This window comes from Phyllostomus hastatus, unplaced genomic scaffold, assembly GCF_019186645.2.
Source record: "Phyllostomus hastatus isolate PE091 unplaced genomic scaffold, TTU_PhHast_1.1 phas_contig_40, whole genome shotgun sequence".
Classification (NCBI taxonomy): Eukaryota; Metazoa; Chordata; class Mammalia; order Chiroptera; family Phyllostomidae; genus Phyllostomus; species Phyllostomus hastatus.
In genome coordinates, this window is record NW_025333872.1 from 12,251,669 (window position 1) to 12,267,350 (window position 15,682).

General features: G+C 40.1%; 1 protein-coding gene across 1 annotated transcript in view; it reads right to left on the bottom strand.

Annotated features, from left to right (window-relative positions):
- Nucleotides 1–683: 683 nt before the first annotated feature.
- Nucleotides 684–15,682, bottom strand: part of OPN5 (opsin 5) — a 63,432-nt gene continuing 48,433 nt past the window's right edge. Inside the window, exons 6-7 of the mRNA XM_045844221.1 lie at nucleotides 5,005–5,246; nucleotides 684–747 (exon numbers count right to left, since the gene is read on the bottom strand). Coding sequence (XP_045700177.1) covers nucleotides 684–747; nucleotides 5,005–5,246 — 306 coding nt within the window. The remainder of the gene's footprint in view (nucleotides 748–5,004; nucleotides 5,247–15,682) is intronic.

Here is a 15,682-nt window from a genome sequence, read left to right on the forward strand (position 1 = left end):
ATTATAGTTGGTAAATGACCTGTTATACCCACTATATTAGTATGTGGAACTTAATGAGAAAAACCCATGTAGGTAAAATTGTCATCAGTGGGAATTACTTTAGTCCTTAAATTCTGAGATACAAAAGAGCTTTTAGGGATTTAAGGCAAGCTTGATTTCCCTAGAGAACAATTTTGTGGAATTTCTACCATTATACTGAGACCCTCTGTTAGCAGGAGAAGGGAATGGCTGTGGGAATCAAAACACCTACCAGTCAAAGCCGAGATGCAGCCAGGGACCCAATGATCACCCACCTCAGTGAACCCCATAAACTGCCTCTCAGCCCTACATTGAGAAATAATAATAATAATGCAGTGGAATTAAGTAACACACTGATAAAGAAAACTTTTAAATATTTTTCTTAATATCTCAGACTTAATATTGTTTGGTGTCACAATAGGTTTTAAAAAGAGAATTCCAGGGAGACTCTTTCCAGTAATATTCCTTAAAGTAGCATACTATAATCAAGATTCCTTTTGACCATTGGAATTTTCCCAGTAAATCCTGGCTTAAGGAAAAAAGAAGAAAATTATACAAATATAAAAATATACTAAAGAGAAAAGTGTGTTTGCAATCAAACATTAACAGCAGTGACGAGGCAAATAAGTGAGTAATTGTGTCCATGAGTGATGCTGTGTCCATCTTCATACCTCTTGATGGATTTCCAGCACAGCGGAAGACTCCCTGACGGTGGTTATGGTATGTAGCCTAGATATAGAAGAAAAATGCAATTTAACATGTATTTATATATATGTATACATATATGCACACACATATGTACATCATGTCAAAATTGACTACCATGAATATTATATGTACAAGAATCAAATTAAAATGATGAAAAATAGTAATTCAATTTAGAATTTTCAAAGTTAAGAAGTCACTTGGGTAGAGCTTTCCAAAAACAAGCCACTTGTTCCTGGCACATTTTCTGTGCCTTAGTGATTTTGTTGTCCTCCAGGACAGAATTCACTGCATACCTATCTGCCACTCAGCTGGGCCCTGGGATTCACCTATTAAAAGAGCATTCTTTTGCAAAGACAGCACTAAAACTAAAGTGATTAGGGGAAGTTTGATTACAATAGCAATGTGGGGTTTAGAGCTTTGTTCTTTGTTTTTTATCTTTACCAAAATCCTAGGAATATAAGATGTTTTCATCCTTCATTATGTACCCTATGTCTTTTGAACTTTCTGTTCCACCTAAGAACAGCCTAGCATCTGTAGTCTGCTTTACCTGCCCCTGACAATCCGTGACCATTGGTGTCTATGCAGGCAGGTGAAAGGCCTATGACTCCATGAGCTGCACTAATGATTTTCTTTCGAAGGCTCTAGTTCACTGGCTTTCAACAATGCCTGTAAATGACAATTATCTGGAGAGTTAAACAATCAAACAACTGAAGCTTAGCCCCAATCAAGACCAATTAAAACTAAATCTCTGCAGGTGAGGTCCACACAGCACCAGCTTGTCAGCTTCCCAGGTGTCTCTTACACAGCAAGGTGGAGAAAAACTATTTATGAAATGCAGAAGACTACATCTGGAAACCTGGGCAGGGGAAGTGAATAACAACCTTTCAAAAATGTCTCTTGGCCATATTTTTTATCGGCTTCCAGCAAAATCTCAAGTGACTCAATGCAGGTGTGGAGGGGAAGAAATAAGTTAACTTTTAATTAACTGTTACATTTACTCACAACTTATTTCCACAATCTTATTCATATCCTGTTGGGAACCGCCCTGACTGGTATTAGAAGCTGAGACCCCCGCCTAGGCTAAGGCTAAGGGAACGCCCTTGGAACCGTGAGCCGGCAAGGAGACAAAAGCTTATCTTCCTGGCAGAAATGCTGTTTCTGCAACTGAACCCCCCAAAAGCTTGGTCGGTTAGCCAAAGATGGGTAAGATTCCCCACGGGGGGAACAACCCAAGCCAGGCACGATCACTTTGGGAGGCCCCCCAAAGAAGGACTTGGGGGGCTGCAGCAAAAGGGGGTGATGGACCCTCACTCCTCGGCTTTGACAAAGTCTGAGTTCTCAGCGTCCGGAAGAAAATCTCCTTATCTCTCGGTGGCCTTAGTTCCCTTGCTCCACCTAAGCCTCAAACAATGACGGGGAAGTACAGCTCGGTACTGGGAAGTGCGGATTTCCCGGGGTGATCAGGCCTAAGAAAGAACATGTAAATTACTGTGAAACCTTCTTTGTTCAAGAATGCTCTCAGTTGAATGAGGAGGGTCTTAGGAGGAAGCTAGTTTGTTCCTCAGCCTTACAGCTCTTTGACCCCCAACTCAATAGACTGGCAGAGCTCTTTGTTTTCTATATTCCTTACTTCCCCTAATGAGTATTGTACGTTACCTGAGTTATTATGCAAAATGAGCCTAATAAAAGCAGGTATGGACGGTGGATCAGCGCGCTCCCCACTAGGGGGGGTGGCCATTCTGTCCCTACTTCCCCACAGAAACTGGTTTGTCTCTGTGCATGTGTGTTTTTTCTCGCGTATTGTCGAGCCATCCACAGTGTGCCGTGGTCACTGCTGGCCGGTGACCCACGCGCAACAATATCCAATACATTAGCTCTTTTATATGAAATCATACTGTTTCCTGAGAGGTCTTCCATTGAAAGCAAATACATTTCAGAGCTCAGAAAAGGAAAGAATACAGATATCAATTAATATAGAGTAATTTGATTTAATTGTTCTGGTAATGCATGCCCCATTCTAAACTGGCTTCATGCCTCTTCATCTCACTCTACAGGCCTCCACTTTGCCCACTTTCTTAGCTCCTTAATTACAACAAAGTTAAACAAGATTTTTTTCTTCTTTGGAATGTTATAAAGAAACCCCTCATGGTCAGTTCTCCCCTTTCTGCTGTTGTCTGAAGCAGATTCCTCTAAACTCTGCAACCTCATATCTCTTTAGCATTCCTCCCGTGAAGATGCTCCAACCTCTAGAACCTAGGGCTCCTCCATGCTTCAGCATGACTGCCTACTGTTCCCACCAAAAGCTGGAACTCTGGTGTAAGGAAAACAGCCCTTGACTTCCTCCAGCAAAGCAATGACCATACGTCACATAAGTGGCTAATGGGAGCAGGGGAACTGAACTGTGTCTTTCCTGGTGATTTCTCCAAAGGTTTGTAGCTTTAAGTCACTTTCTTCCACATAAATTTCTCTTTTCATTGTTGAGTATTGAGTATTTATGTGCTGCTCACACTCGTGAGCGCATGTTCCGAACACAGGGTCGGTATGAAGCAGAATATAAGGTAGGTGAAATTTGCTTTCAGCTATTCCTGCCAAATTCCCATTTCCTTCAGAGGATGGCTCATTATTTTCTCTCATGAGTGCTCTATTAAAAGTATTCTCTCTACCTATACTCGTAACAGAGTATTAATAGTTGGTAAGGGCAAAATGTTATTACTTCCAAAATAGATGTATTTTGGATCAGCATTTGATTTTTTCCAATTCAACAGCAAAGTCATTAACCACCAACAGTGGGGGGGTGGGGCGAGTAATATTTGTTACCTAGCCCTTTCCACACATGCATTTGGTGTAATTCTCACAATTTAGGAAGAGGAGTATGGCCATCAGTTAATCTGATCCTGGGCTCTAAGTAGTTAATTTGTCCCCCAAAATAGAGCCATTGCAAATAACAAATCTTAAACAGTGGTCTTCCACCTCCAAACTGTGTGTTTCTTCCTCTGTACCACAGCAATGATGACAGCACCACGTTTTAATTGTGCTATTTTTTAATTATATTTTTTATTTGATCCTGTACTCACGTGGTGAGGAAACAAAAGGTCAAAAGACTGGCCATTTAAGCACAATGAAAGAACAAGATGAAAACCCACATTTTCTCATAGCTAGTTCTACCCTTTCCCCCCTCTGTTCTTTACTTAGTTGAGGAAAATAGTTTTGAAAAATAACAGGCTTCAAATGACTAAGGAAAAAGTGGTCTCAGAGAATCCAGGCCCTTCTCAACAGCCCTCCCCTCAGACCATTAGTTCAGGTACCTGTTCCACATGCTACTGCTAGACTGGCCCTGAGTAGACACAGAAGACCACCCCTACTCCTCAACTCTTTACCTACCCTGAGTCTTCAGGGAAAATGGTGCTGGACCCCCAGATTCACTTGTCCATTGTGTAGTAGAAACAGTAAGTATGAATAGGAATGAGTTTTGAAACCCAATAGACCTGAACTTAAATACCTGCTCTGCTACTTTCTGGCAGCTCACTTAACCTCGACTGTCCTTGAATCTGTTTCTATATCTGAGAAAGACAACAGCAAGAATAACATGGGGCTCTTGTAAAAATAAAATGAAGAACCTTGCAGAGCAAAAATGTCACCTCCCTTCTTTCCTATCTTTGCCTGCCCAAATCTCATACTCTTAGCTAATAGTAGAAATGTCCCAAACAAGAGAATCTTTTCTGTTGTGAGAACTTAATTTTGAATTGATGCCATGTGAAATACTAGTCTTGAAGTTACATGGGTTTGGTCTCAGATAACAGTTGTTCAAATGAACATAACTTCCTATCTTAGTTGCTCTTCAATCAAAAACAGAATAATGAAAAGCAGTACAAATTGGTAGTTACAGAATGGTCACAGAGGTGTAGCTTAGAGCATAGGAAATATAATGAATAATATCCTGGTAACTTTGTATTGTCAGGTGGGTGCTGGAAACATCGTGGGGACTCCTAACTACTATGCTGTACATCTGAAACTAACACAGAATAATATTGAATGTAAATTGTAATTGAAAAGTGAATAAATAAAAGATTTTAAAAAACAGAACTACATTTCTCACTTTCTACTCCTGTCATCATCCCCTACATATCTCATGACTTGATTTCAGAAACAGAAAATAAATCCCTCCTTACACTAAGTGATAAACACCAACCCTAAGAAGATAGCATATCAGAGTGGCTTGAACCCTATGGGATTCTGAAATAAGAGAGTATCACTAATTTCTGGTTTCTGAAATTTTACCTGAAGTCTTCCAAAGATTTCTTCTTGGTTGCTCTCAAACTGCCACTTTGGCAACAGGCAAATTTGTAATCGATGACCTGGTAAATGATGGGATTGTACATTGCTGCTGATTTTGCAAGTAGGGTTGGCACCACAGACAGTTGTATGGGGATGGAGTCTGGCCTTCCAAAAGCGGACCACACAGAGACCACTGCATAGGGAATCCAGGCAATCAGGAAGCCAGCACAAATTAACATGGCCACCTGGTGAGAGAAAGCAGCAGAGAACAAAATCAAGACACCTGGTGGAAGTGATGGATTTGGGAGAAAGGCAGGTAGCCTATTTATACCCAAGAAACTTTATTATCTTGCTATTTCTCTTATCTATAGGAATGATTTCATATGGAATTCTGAAATGTTAGGCCAGAAGAAGTCATGGTAATCCTTTTTCCCACTTACCACATCTCATTTATTCTCTGCTCCAGAATTTGAATGTACCCAAAGGCCCAAAGTTTACCCCCTATAAGCACTGTCAGATTGTGCCTACAATGGGCAGGAAACCATTCTAAAAAGACATCAGTGTTCCTGCAATTTCCAGATTTCTCAGCCTGCATTCACTTAAAAATTAGATGGAAAATAAGTTCACCTTGATGAAATTTTAAATCACCAAGATTAGCCTCAGGAAACAGAAACTCTACCCTTGTTTGAAATTCTAATATGAATCTTCTTCAGAGATTTCTATTAAATATTATTTCTTTTGGCTCAAGTTTTTATGTTTGAGGATTAGTTCATGGAAATTCAGTAGCTACAGAGGAAAAGAGAATCCACTGAGCGTTAACCAAAGTGGTGCAGTTGCAGAGAACAAGACTTTTCCAGAAAACACTTTTCTCTCTTAAAAAATTGTATTAATTTTAGTGGCCTCTTAATTTTCAGACCAAAGAATAATTAGAAATAGGACTTAAAACATTCTTACTAGTTTCTTATCACCTGCAATGCAGTCCTCTTAGTAATATACTCTTAATTAGTGCCCTGTAACTATCTCCCTGACCCTACACATCATCTCACTTTAATTCAGCAAAACCTTTTTTGGAAAGTGCTTTGTGCAAGACACTAGCAGGTGCTGCGAGAGGTACAGTCTGTGCCTTAATTTTATCCCTCTAAAGCACAAATAACTACAATGCTAGGCTGAATAGGATTTAAGTGCCACAAGGACAAAAATTACATGCTGTGGGACACATTAAGTTTCATAAGGGATGTAGCATACAGCATGCGTACTGGAGAGTAGAAATAAAGGAATAGTAGTAAGACCAGCATGAGCAAAGACGTAGACATGTATGTGTGAGGTTGGTGTAGGAACTTGTGAGCAATTCACTTTGGTGTATGGGAAAGCAACAAAGGAAGATAAAACTGGAAAAAAAGATAGCATCTGTATATTCAGGGTTTTATATAACAAATAACTGAGCTTACACTTAATTCCCTATGTTTTCAGGTACTAGTAAGTTTTAAGCAGGGGCATAACGAGAGCTATCTTAGGAAGATTAACCTGTAAAACGAAATGGGGGAGGCGGAAACCAGAAGGTGGAAAGGTCACTGTTTATGCATCTAATCGATAGGTATTATTGAGCATCTCCTGTATGTTTTGTGTTGAGGATAAAACAATGAATGAAGCAGACACAGTGTCTGCCCACACAGAATCTTTAGTTTTAGCAGATTTGTTTAGGCAACAGTCTACACAAGAATTAAGGGGTCTCAGTCAGGGTACTGATGCTGGCAAACGAAGTTCAAGTTTTCGCTTTAATTTTCAGCTTGAGCTATTTCAGGCCCTCATTGAGAGAAAGCATGCTAACTTGGGTAATTGTTATCTATGAGAATATTTTTCTGTAAGGTAAACCCTATAAGTCTCCATATAACACCATCAGTAGGTTCTGCAACTTTAAGTGTAACAATTTATAACAAAACAATTTTACTATAGAGTAATTAATATAACTAAGTTATATTCCTCTGGCTTCTAATAAACATGATAACAAAATGACATTGAACAAAAAGGATTATTCAAGGTCCTGCTACGAAGATACCACATTCAAATGAGTCCTCTGTGTAGTGGATATCTGGCTTTGTTGTCTTTGTTTATGTTTCTCTTCTCAGTATAACCTGTACCTTAGTATTGCTAGCCTTTCTTCCTATCCTAGGCTGTTCTATGGACTTGGCATGGTAGGCATCACATGACCCTGGCTACAGTAGTAGCAATGGGGATGGGCATGTGACTAGAAAAAGCATAACTAGACCCAACTTAGAAGCTCTAAGAAAAATGTGCCTTCCTTTTACCTTTGAGTTCCCTAAAACCCTGGGAAGATGTCAGAATAGAGCTATCTGAGGCCAGGGGCCACTTCTTTCCTCCTGTCCCCTTATTTAAGAAGTAAAATAGTTCCCAACATCAAGGTCATGACAAACGTGTGAAGAATCAATGATGAGCAATGAGACACAAAATATTTTATTAATAAAGTTAAAGCAACAGTGTTTGTACATTCTTTTTTCTTTAGAAATCCAGTTGGATAAGTTTTTCCTACAGCAAACTCATTTGTGTGCAAAAGCATTTCAATATGCTTTTGTGGGAGCAGAATATTGGACACAGGGAATGATCCATACCCTTCAGTCTATTTGACCTGTGAACAGCTTGTCAGTAGTGTGTGTGCGCCCTGTGAACCCCACATGTATGGGATGTGTTAAGAAGGAAGCCTGGGAAATTACCCTTACATCAGGGCTGTCAAACTCATTGTCACCAGGGTCCACATCAGCCCCTCAGTTGCCTTCAAAGGGCTGAATGTAATGTTAGGACTGTATAAATGTAACTACTCCTTAACTAGGGGCAAGGAGCTCGGTACTACCACCCAGTAGAAACAAGGTGCTAGGCCAGATAAAACAAGGTGGAGGGCCCTCAGGCCTTTTGTTTGCCATGTCTCAGGTTGTAAAATTCCACCCAAAAAGTCCGAGACTCATCTTTAAAATTTAACTGCAGCAGGAACAAAAAACACCAATAATATTTATTTCACTTGATTTTTCAAGTAGAAAAATCTAATCCCAAGGAGATAAATCAAATTACCCCAAATCTCCTGCACATCCTGAAGCTCAGCCTTAGGGTCCTGCTTCTTGCTCTAAGGTCCTGAGCCAAATGCTCACCTGTGCCTCCTCCAGTCGTAAATGAAGCACAAGCACGGGTGCAGGTCTCCCACTTGCTTGTTTTTCCATTTTTCTGCAGAAGCTTACCCAGGAGAGGCTGTATTTGGTTTGGTCTGTGTGAATTTTGTTGGTAAATTGAATGGAGGTCTCCGGGTTTACACTAAGGGTTTTTTTTTTCTTAATCCCCAAATAAACAATAACTATATAAATAAAGGTAGCTTTAGCAGGTGTCTTGGAACTTAACATAGCTCCATTATTTCTCCTTTGGTAAGTCATATGATGATTTCACAATATCTTAAAAGCTGTTTTCTATGTTGCTGCCAAAGTCACTGACAAAAAAATAGATTAGCACTTAGTCCACAATATTTTTCACATTTTACATATTTTCTACTGTTATGGGAGTGTGTAATGGGCATTAGAAAGGACTTAAAATATTGACACTATGGTATCCCTTTTAAAAAGACATAGAATTAAATATACTGTAGTTTTAAACACGGCAAATAAATCAGTGTGGTTTTATTCAGATTAGAATAAAGCTAAATGCTTTTTTAAAATTATATTTTACTGACGATGCTGTTACAGTTGTCCCAATATTTTCTCCTTTGCCTGCCTCCACCCAGCACCCCCCACTTCCTCAGGCCATCCTCACACTGTTGTTCATGTCCATGGGTCAAGTATATAAGTTCTTTGGCTACTCCATTTCCTATACCATACTTTACATCCCCACGGCTATTCTGTGCTGCCAATTTATACTTCTTAATCCCCTCCCCTCTTCACATATTCCTCCATGCCCCTCTCCCATCTGGCAACCATCAAAATGCTCTCCATATCCATGATTCTGTCTCTGTTCTTCTTGTTTGTTTTTTAGATTCAATTGTTGATAGATATATATTTATTGTCATTTATTGTTCACAGTATTGATCTTTTTCTTAAATAAGTCCCTTTAACATTTCTTATAATAATGGTTTGGTGATGATGAAACCTTTAGTATTTTCTTGTCTGGGAAGCTCTTTGTCTGCCCTTCGGTAGTAAATGATTCTTTGCTGGGTAGAGCAATCTTGGCTATAAGTTTATGACCTTGAATATTTCTTGCCAGTCCCTTCTAGCCTGTGAAGTTTCTTCTGAGAAATCAACTGACAGTCTCATGGCAATTCCCCTGTAGGTAACTAACTGTTTTGCTCTTGTTCCTTTTAAGATTTTCTTTTTATCATTAACCGTTGGCATTTTAATTATGATGTGCCTTAGAGTGGGCCTCTTCATACCAATCCATTTTGGGACTCTCCATCTTGTTCGTGCTTCCTTGAGTCACATTCCTATTTCTTTCACCAAATTAGGGAAGTTTCCTTTTATCATTTTTTTCAAATAGATTTCCAATTTCTTGCCCTTTATCTTCTTCTTCTGGCACCCTTATGATGAGAATGATGGAATGTTGAAAGTTGTCTCAGAGGCTGTTTATACTAACTATCCCATTTTTTTTCTTCTTTTTATTCTGATTGGTTAGTTCTTGGTTCCTTATGTTTGAAATCATTGATTTGATTCTTGGCTTCATCCATTCTACTATTGTTTCACTCTGCATTTTTCTTTATTTTAATTAGTGTATCCTTCATTTCTAATTAGATCATTTTTTTATGCTGTTGAGGTTCTTATTACATCCCTTGAGCATCTTATAACTAGTGTTCTGAACTGTGCATCTGATAGATTGCTTATCTCCATTTTGTTTAGTTCTTTTTCTGAGGTTTTGGTCTGTCCTTTCATTTGGGCCATGTTTCTTTGTCTTGTCATTTTGGCAGCCTCCCTGTGTTTGTTTCCATATATTAGATAGAGCAGTTATGACTCCTTGTCTTGGTAGCATGGCCTAATGTAGTAGGTGTCCTATCGGGTCTAGTGGTACAGCCTTCCCTTTCACACATGCTGGGTACTCTGGGTATGCCCCTTGTGTGGGCTGACTATACCCTCCTCTTGTAGTTGAGCCTTGGTTGTTGTTGGCAGCTAAATAGGAGGGATTTACTCAGGCCAGTCAGGTGCAAGGACTGGCTGTGACCACTGACCATAAACCTCTGCCTTCCATGAAGGATCAGCTGTGCAGTATGGTGGTGGTCCTCCAATGTGCTCTGCAGCTCTCCACTGGGTGCACAGGCCCTGGGGTTTCCTGGGTAATATTGGCCAAGGTCATCCCCAACCTGTGTTTTGCCCAGGGCCACCCTGCCTGAGCTATAAAGTCATGTGAGGTGGCTGCTACTTGTGCTGGGCTTGGACATTCCCAGGCTAAGCCAAGCTGCGAGTCTAGGCTGGCTATTGCTAGTTCCAGGCCTGGGGTGATTTAGCAAGAGGTATGAGGGGTGGGGGCTGACTGAGGCCAGCTGTTCCTATTTGAAAGGGTTCAATAAGTTGTGAAGTATGAGCCAAGACCAGTCATTCATATGGAAAAGCCACTGTTAGCATCTGTAAGTTGGGTGAGATGGAACCTCAGGGGACCTCCAGGGCAGGGCAAACAGTGTAAGCCAGGTTGATGGAGTCTCATATATGGTACCAGCCTGCCAGCTCTGTGGCTCTGTGGGTGAGGGTTCAGAAAAGAAACAATGGCTTCTGCCTGACCTTTTGTCTCAGAGATAGCTGTTCCCCAACTCTAGCCTTGATGCCTGGTACTTCAGTTCCTCCCTGTATGCCAGTATCCTGGTTCTGGAGCTCAGAGGGAATGAATGAATAGGTAAGTCCATGTGTGGGCTCTTTAAGAGGAACTATTTGGGGGTCTAGAAGTTTCCTCTGCCAACTCAATCCCTACTGGTTTTTGCAATCAGAAGTTGTAGGGACTTATCTTCCTGGCACTGGAACCCTAGGCTGAGGGGACCTGGTGTGAAGCAGGGATTCCTCAGTCCCTCCCAAATGTTTATCCACCACGCTTGGACGTGGACTCAGCCTGTTCCATCTCTCTGACCTTCCTACCAGTGTGTATGGATGTGGTTTCTTTAATTCTGTAGTTCTCAGACTTCCCTTTAACTTGATTTCTGGTGGATCTGAGTGATATCTATTCTATAATTTAGTTGTAATTTTGATGTGTTTGTGTGAGGAGGTGAGCCAATACCTATGGTGCCATTTTGACCAGAAGTCCAAAGCTAAATACTTTAAACTGAGTAACTGCAAAGAATGTTTAAAGTAGAGAAAGTAATAAAATCCTAGATTTAAAATGTACTGAAGAATATTATGTATGGTTTTGAAGTAAATACAAAGTTAAACTGAGACATATTCATTTTAACCTTCTCCTGTTAAAATTATAATCCACAAAATATTAAACATTAAAATGTTTATCTTAAAACTATTTTAAGATATATTCTACAAAAATTTCCAAACTTTCATGTTTCACTCAGTTTTCCAAGAAATTTCTACTCAATTTGGAACATATTTGATCATTTCCTTAGTTGGTTCTTGACTTTCTCATTGCTAATTGTGTCCTCATTTTTGCTTTCCAGAATTTCTCTGCCAGATATCCTTCAACCAATTCTAACACAGTCACCTGTACCTGTCTATTCCTCTAAGTTCTTAATTACTTCACTTTTATCACTGCCTTTTGGTTCACTGGAAAATCAGTAAAACTTCAAATTTTTAAATTAGGCAATTATGTGGGAGGAAATTCATAGAATACTTGTTTAGCTTCTACATACAAAATAACCACATGCATCTTCAACCCAGTTCATTTCAAATACATCTTGCTGCAGAGGACCAGGGGATCTTCCTATGTTGAAGCTACAGTCCAGGCTGTATCAAGTGTGATGTGACATTGTTCATATTGGTCAAGTCCAGTAAATTAACCAATTAAAGCAATAATAGAACAATAGAATTGAAAGTAAATTCTCCAAGTTATATAAGGCTCTGCTTTGGGACCCAATATACCTGAGCCATTCTAGCAATGAAATTTCCAAGAAGAGAGGTCCTGTCGTCTCTGTGTTCTGGGACAGTGTAGAATTGTGGGACAGTCACTGATAGGGAGGTACTCTGGGGTTTGGATTCCAATCATGGCTCAGCTCCACCAACAAGTGTGAGTGAGACAGAACCCCTGGCTCTCTAAGAACCACCATTTCAGTTCCTTCCACCAGGCTCTTTGCCCAGATGTGAGAAAGACTCAGTCAACATTTGGAGCTGCATGCCACCTGGAATAGTAAGATAGATGAGAAGAGGACATGGAATTGATGTGGAAGTGCAGGCTTAACAGGAAGACCACAGAGATGGAATAAATTCCCCACCAATATCAAGATTGAGTCACATTACAGAAGCAGCTAGACTACAGATGAGAAATATCTTTCAGTGTCTGGGATGAGATAAGGTCACAAGAAGAGAGATCACCACATCTCTACATTGAGAGAATGGGAAGGGGAGGGTCCCTACCTGCTTCAGGAAAGCATAAAATTGACAAGACCTTAGGAATATGAGATTTGGTTTTCTGTCTTGGGTCTAGCTAGAAAGTTTATAGATTTCCTCCCAACCAGAGGGAAAAATGATATTAAAAGATAGTAATGCAATAGCAAATTCCAGTTATAAGACTACTACCTTCCACATGGTGGGCAGCTGGTCACTGAGTGATATAACCAATGGTCTAAAGGAAGGCAGAGAACTTGACAGTCATGACCTCTCTCCTTTGGCTCCCAGTCCCCTTATCTATATAAGAGCAAGGGTGGTGATATTAACCTTTCACACCCTCTTTAAGGAAGTAAGTAATTTAGCAACTCTAAGAAAATCTAGTTTGAGTTTCTTCCTTCTTTCTATGTTATCAGCAGAATGATGATGGCTAGAGCCAACTGCCCCAGACCCTCCTTTATACACTTATATAGAAAAACTTGTGAGTGCTTTGGTGTGTCTGCCATATGTTAGCCCTGGTTGTGATCCAAGCAGAAAATATTAATTCAAACTTAAAAAAAAAAGAAGCAGAAGAACTCTGCACTTCCAAGTTGGAATTTTCTCAAATCTTAAAATACCGCTACTTGATAAACAAGCAAAAGCTGTGTTTGAAAGGAGAGGATGTAAATCAGGTCATGTCATTCCATGCATTTGTGTTTTAGAGTTTTGGTCTAAAACTGAACACAATATTCCTCAGCTAGGCTGTGGCTGGCATAAAAAATAGAAAATATGAATTTATAAGTACCTGCTTCAACAAAACAAGGGAGAGTCCACTATTCATCACTGATGAACCAAGACCCTTGAGATGGGGTCACTGCTACTTAGCAGGGGCACCTACTCAGGTCAGGTGGAGAGGCCAGTGGGTTTAGAAGTCAGGGCTATTACCACAGACCTTTACATGTTCTAACCAATCCAACCATTTTCATAGAACCTCAGAGTTTTAGAAAGTAATTTAGTTATCATTTAATTCTTCTCCCATCTCTCCTTTCACAGAGAAAAAAACTAAAGTCCAGAGAGGTGAAGTACTTGCCTCAAGGTCAATCAGTCAAGATCCCGAGTGGCAAGCAACAGAAATTGACTTTGGCTGAGTGAGACAGGAAAGGAGCATGTTGCTTAGGACCCAGCCTCACTGGGACTTCTGGACTTAGAATTGAGGCTAAGTATAACCCAGACATAACAGACATGATAACCCAGAATGATGCCCTGAACTGGTTCTGATGCAGAAACTCCTGCTGCCGTAGCCCTGGCCTGGAGAGAGATCTTCCTGCCCCTTTAACTGGTGTCACTAGTCCCCGAGACAGGCTGATGTGGCTGCAGCCTAGGGTCGTTGCTATACTCTAGTCGTAATGGAATCTTGGAAACTAAATAACTGGTCGTTCCATATCTTTTAAATTAAGAGGTAATCTGTGCTCCCCACACTCTTCAGCAAGACACAAAATGTTAGAAATTCCTCAACACAAAAATTCCAGACACAGAAAGGGGTTAAACCACTGTCAGCTACAGTAAATAACAAATGTCATCTATGTGTGAGGCTTCTCAGTGCTCTAGTGGCAAAAATAGCCACAAAGTAAACACAATAATATAGTGGTTAATCCCATGGGCCTTATTACTAGTGGTAAAACCAGACGTTGAGGAAATAATCACAAGTATGGAATTATAAATTCATTATATATTATGACAAGTTCTGAAAAGAGAATGTCATTGTAAATTAATTATATATTGTGACAAGGATGCAATTGTAAATGAATTATATATATTGTGATAAGTTCTAAGAAGAAAATGTAAAGGCAACATTAAAACAATGTAATAAAGAGACTTGAATTCAATTCTGGAATGCTTCTCTGGGAAGTGGCATTTAAGCTAGGAAGAAACCGAGAAAAGAAATTCATTAATTAGGTTAAAAATAAAGCAATACAGTTCAGCTTCCCCACAAACTACCCTTAGACTTCACAGGGGGTTCCCTCCTGAACCTGAATCTTCAATGGTAAATAACACTCCATGAGCAGTAGAGGAGAGGAGTAACTTGAGGGAAGAAGATATTCATGCTTGAGTTTTAAAAAGACTTCACAATCACAGTGAAAAAACAAGGCAAAGCAAAATGCCTCCTCAGGTATTAAAGGGAAGGAGGCGCTGGAGCCAATAGCCAGGGGTCAAGGGACCGCTTAACACTCATCAAGGTAATTAGGCTTAGTTTATTCAATTATGTATTCATTACAGCAATCTTGATTAACCATTTAGCAGGCATAAGGCAATGGGGGGCAGCAGCAAACAGTGCCTACTGTCTCGCAAAAAAGAGCAACAAACACAAGATGCGGTGAAGTAAATGTGCCAAGTGCTCTGATGGCCTGGGGAGGGACTTCAACTAGATGGGCGGAGTTGGGGAGGCTTTGGAGGAAACATGAGAACTAAAGAAAGCCAGATAGCCACAGGATCTGGGTACAAACTATAGGTCTGGGACATTATAGATCATCTATGTCTGTCAAATGAATAAATATGAAGTACTAATAGAATTAGCATAATAATATTTGCAAAAATTACTCTTCTGGTACTTCCTTCCTGTGATTCCACTATCCCCCCTCATTAAAGCAGCAAGAGTGTTCATTGAATTTGTGAAGCATTTACCAGCTGAAGTACCCAAAGAAATAAAACATTCATTTCTCAGCTTCTGAGTTTCAAAACAAAAACTGGAAACTTACAACAGAGAAAATGTTTGAGAGAAAAGAATTTTGAGTGGAATTAAAATGACTTGAGTATCCACAGCCAGATGCTTGAAGGACTTAGGGCATTAAACTCTTATAGGAACAATTCAAGGGATGTATGTGGATATAGGAGCCAGTTCCCCCACTGCAGTGTGGATAAAGAGCTTGCAGCCCCACAGTGAGGGAGGGAGTGGCATGGAAGATGCTGGTAACTGACCTCCAGATGCTCTTCTGAAAGCTGCTCCACTGAGCTGAGCATGGGGAACTAAGGGGAGCAATAGGTCCCCAGTGCTTTGCAAAGAGGAGAACAAAAAATTTGTGCCTCACTTTCCAGGGTCTTAACCAAACTCCCAGCAGTTACTAGAGGGTTTTCAGTACAAGGATGGGGAAGTAGCTGGAATTGCTAATGCATCTAAAGAGGCTTTACAGTTGAGG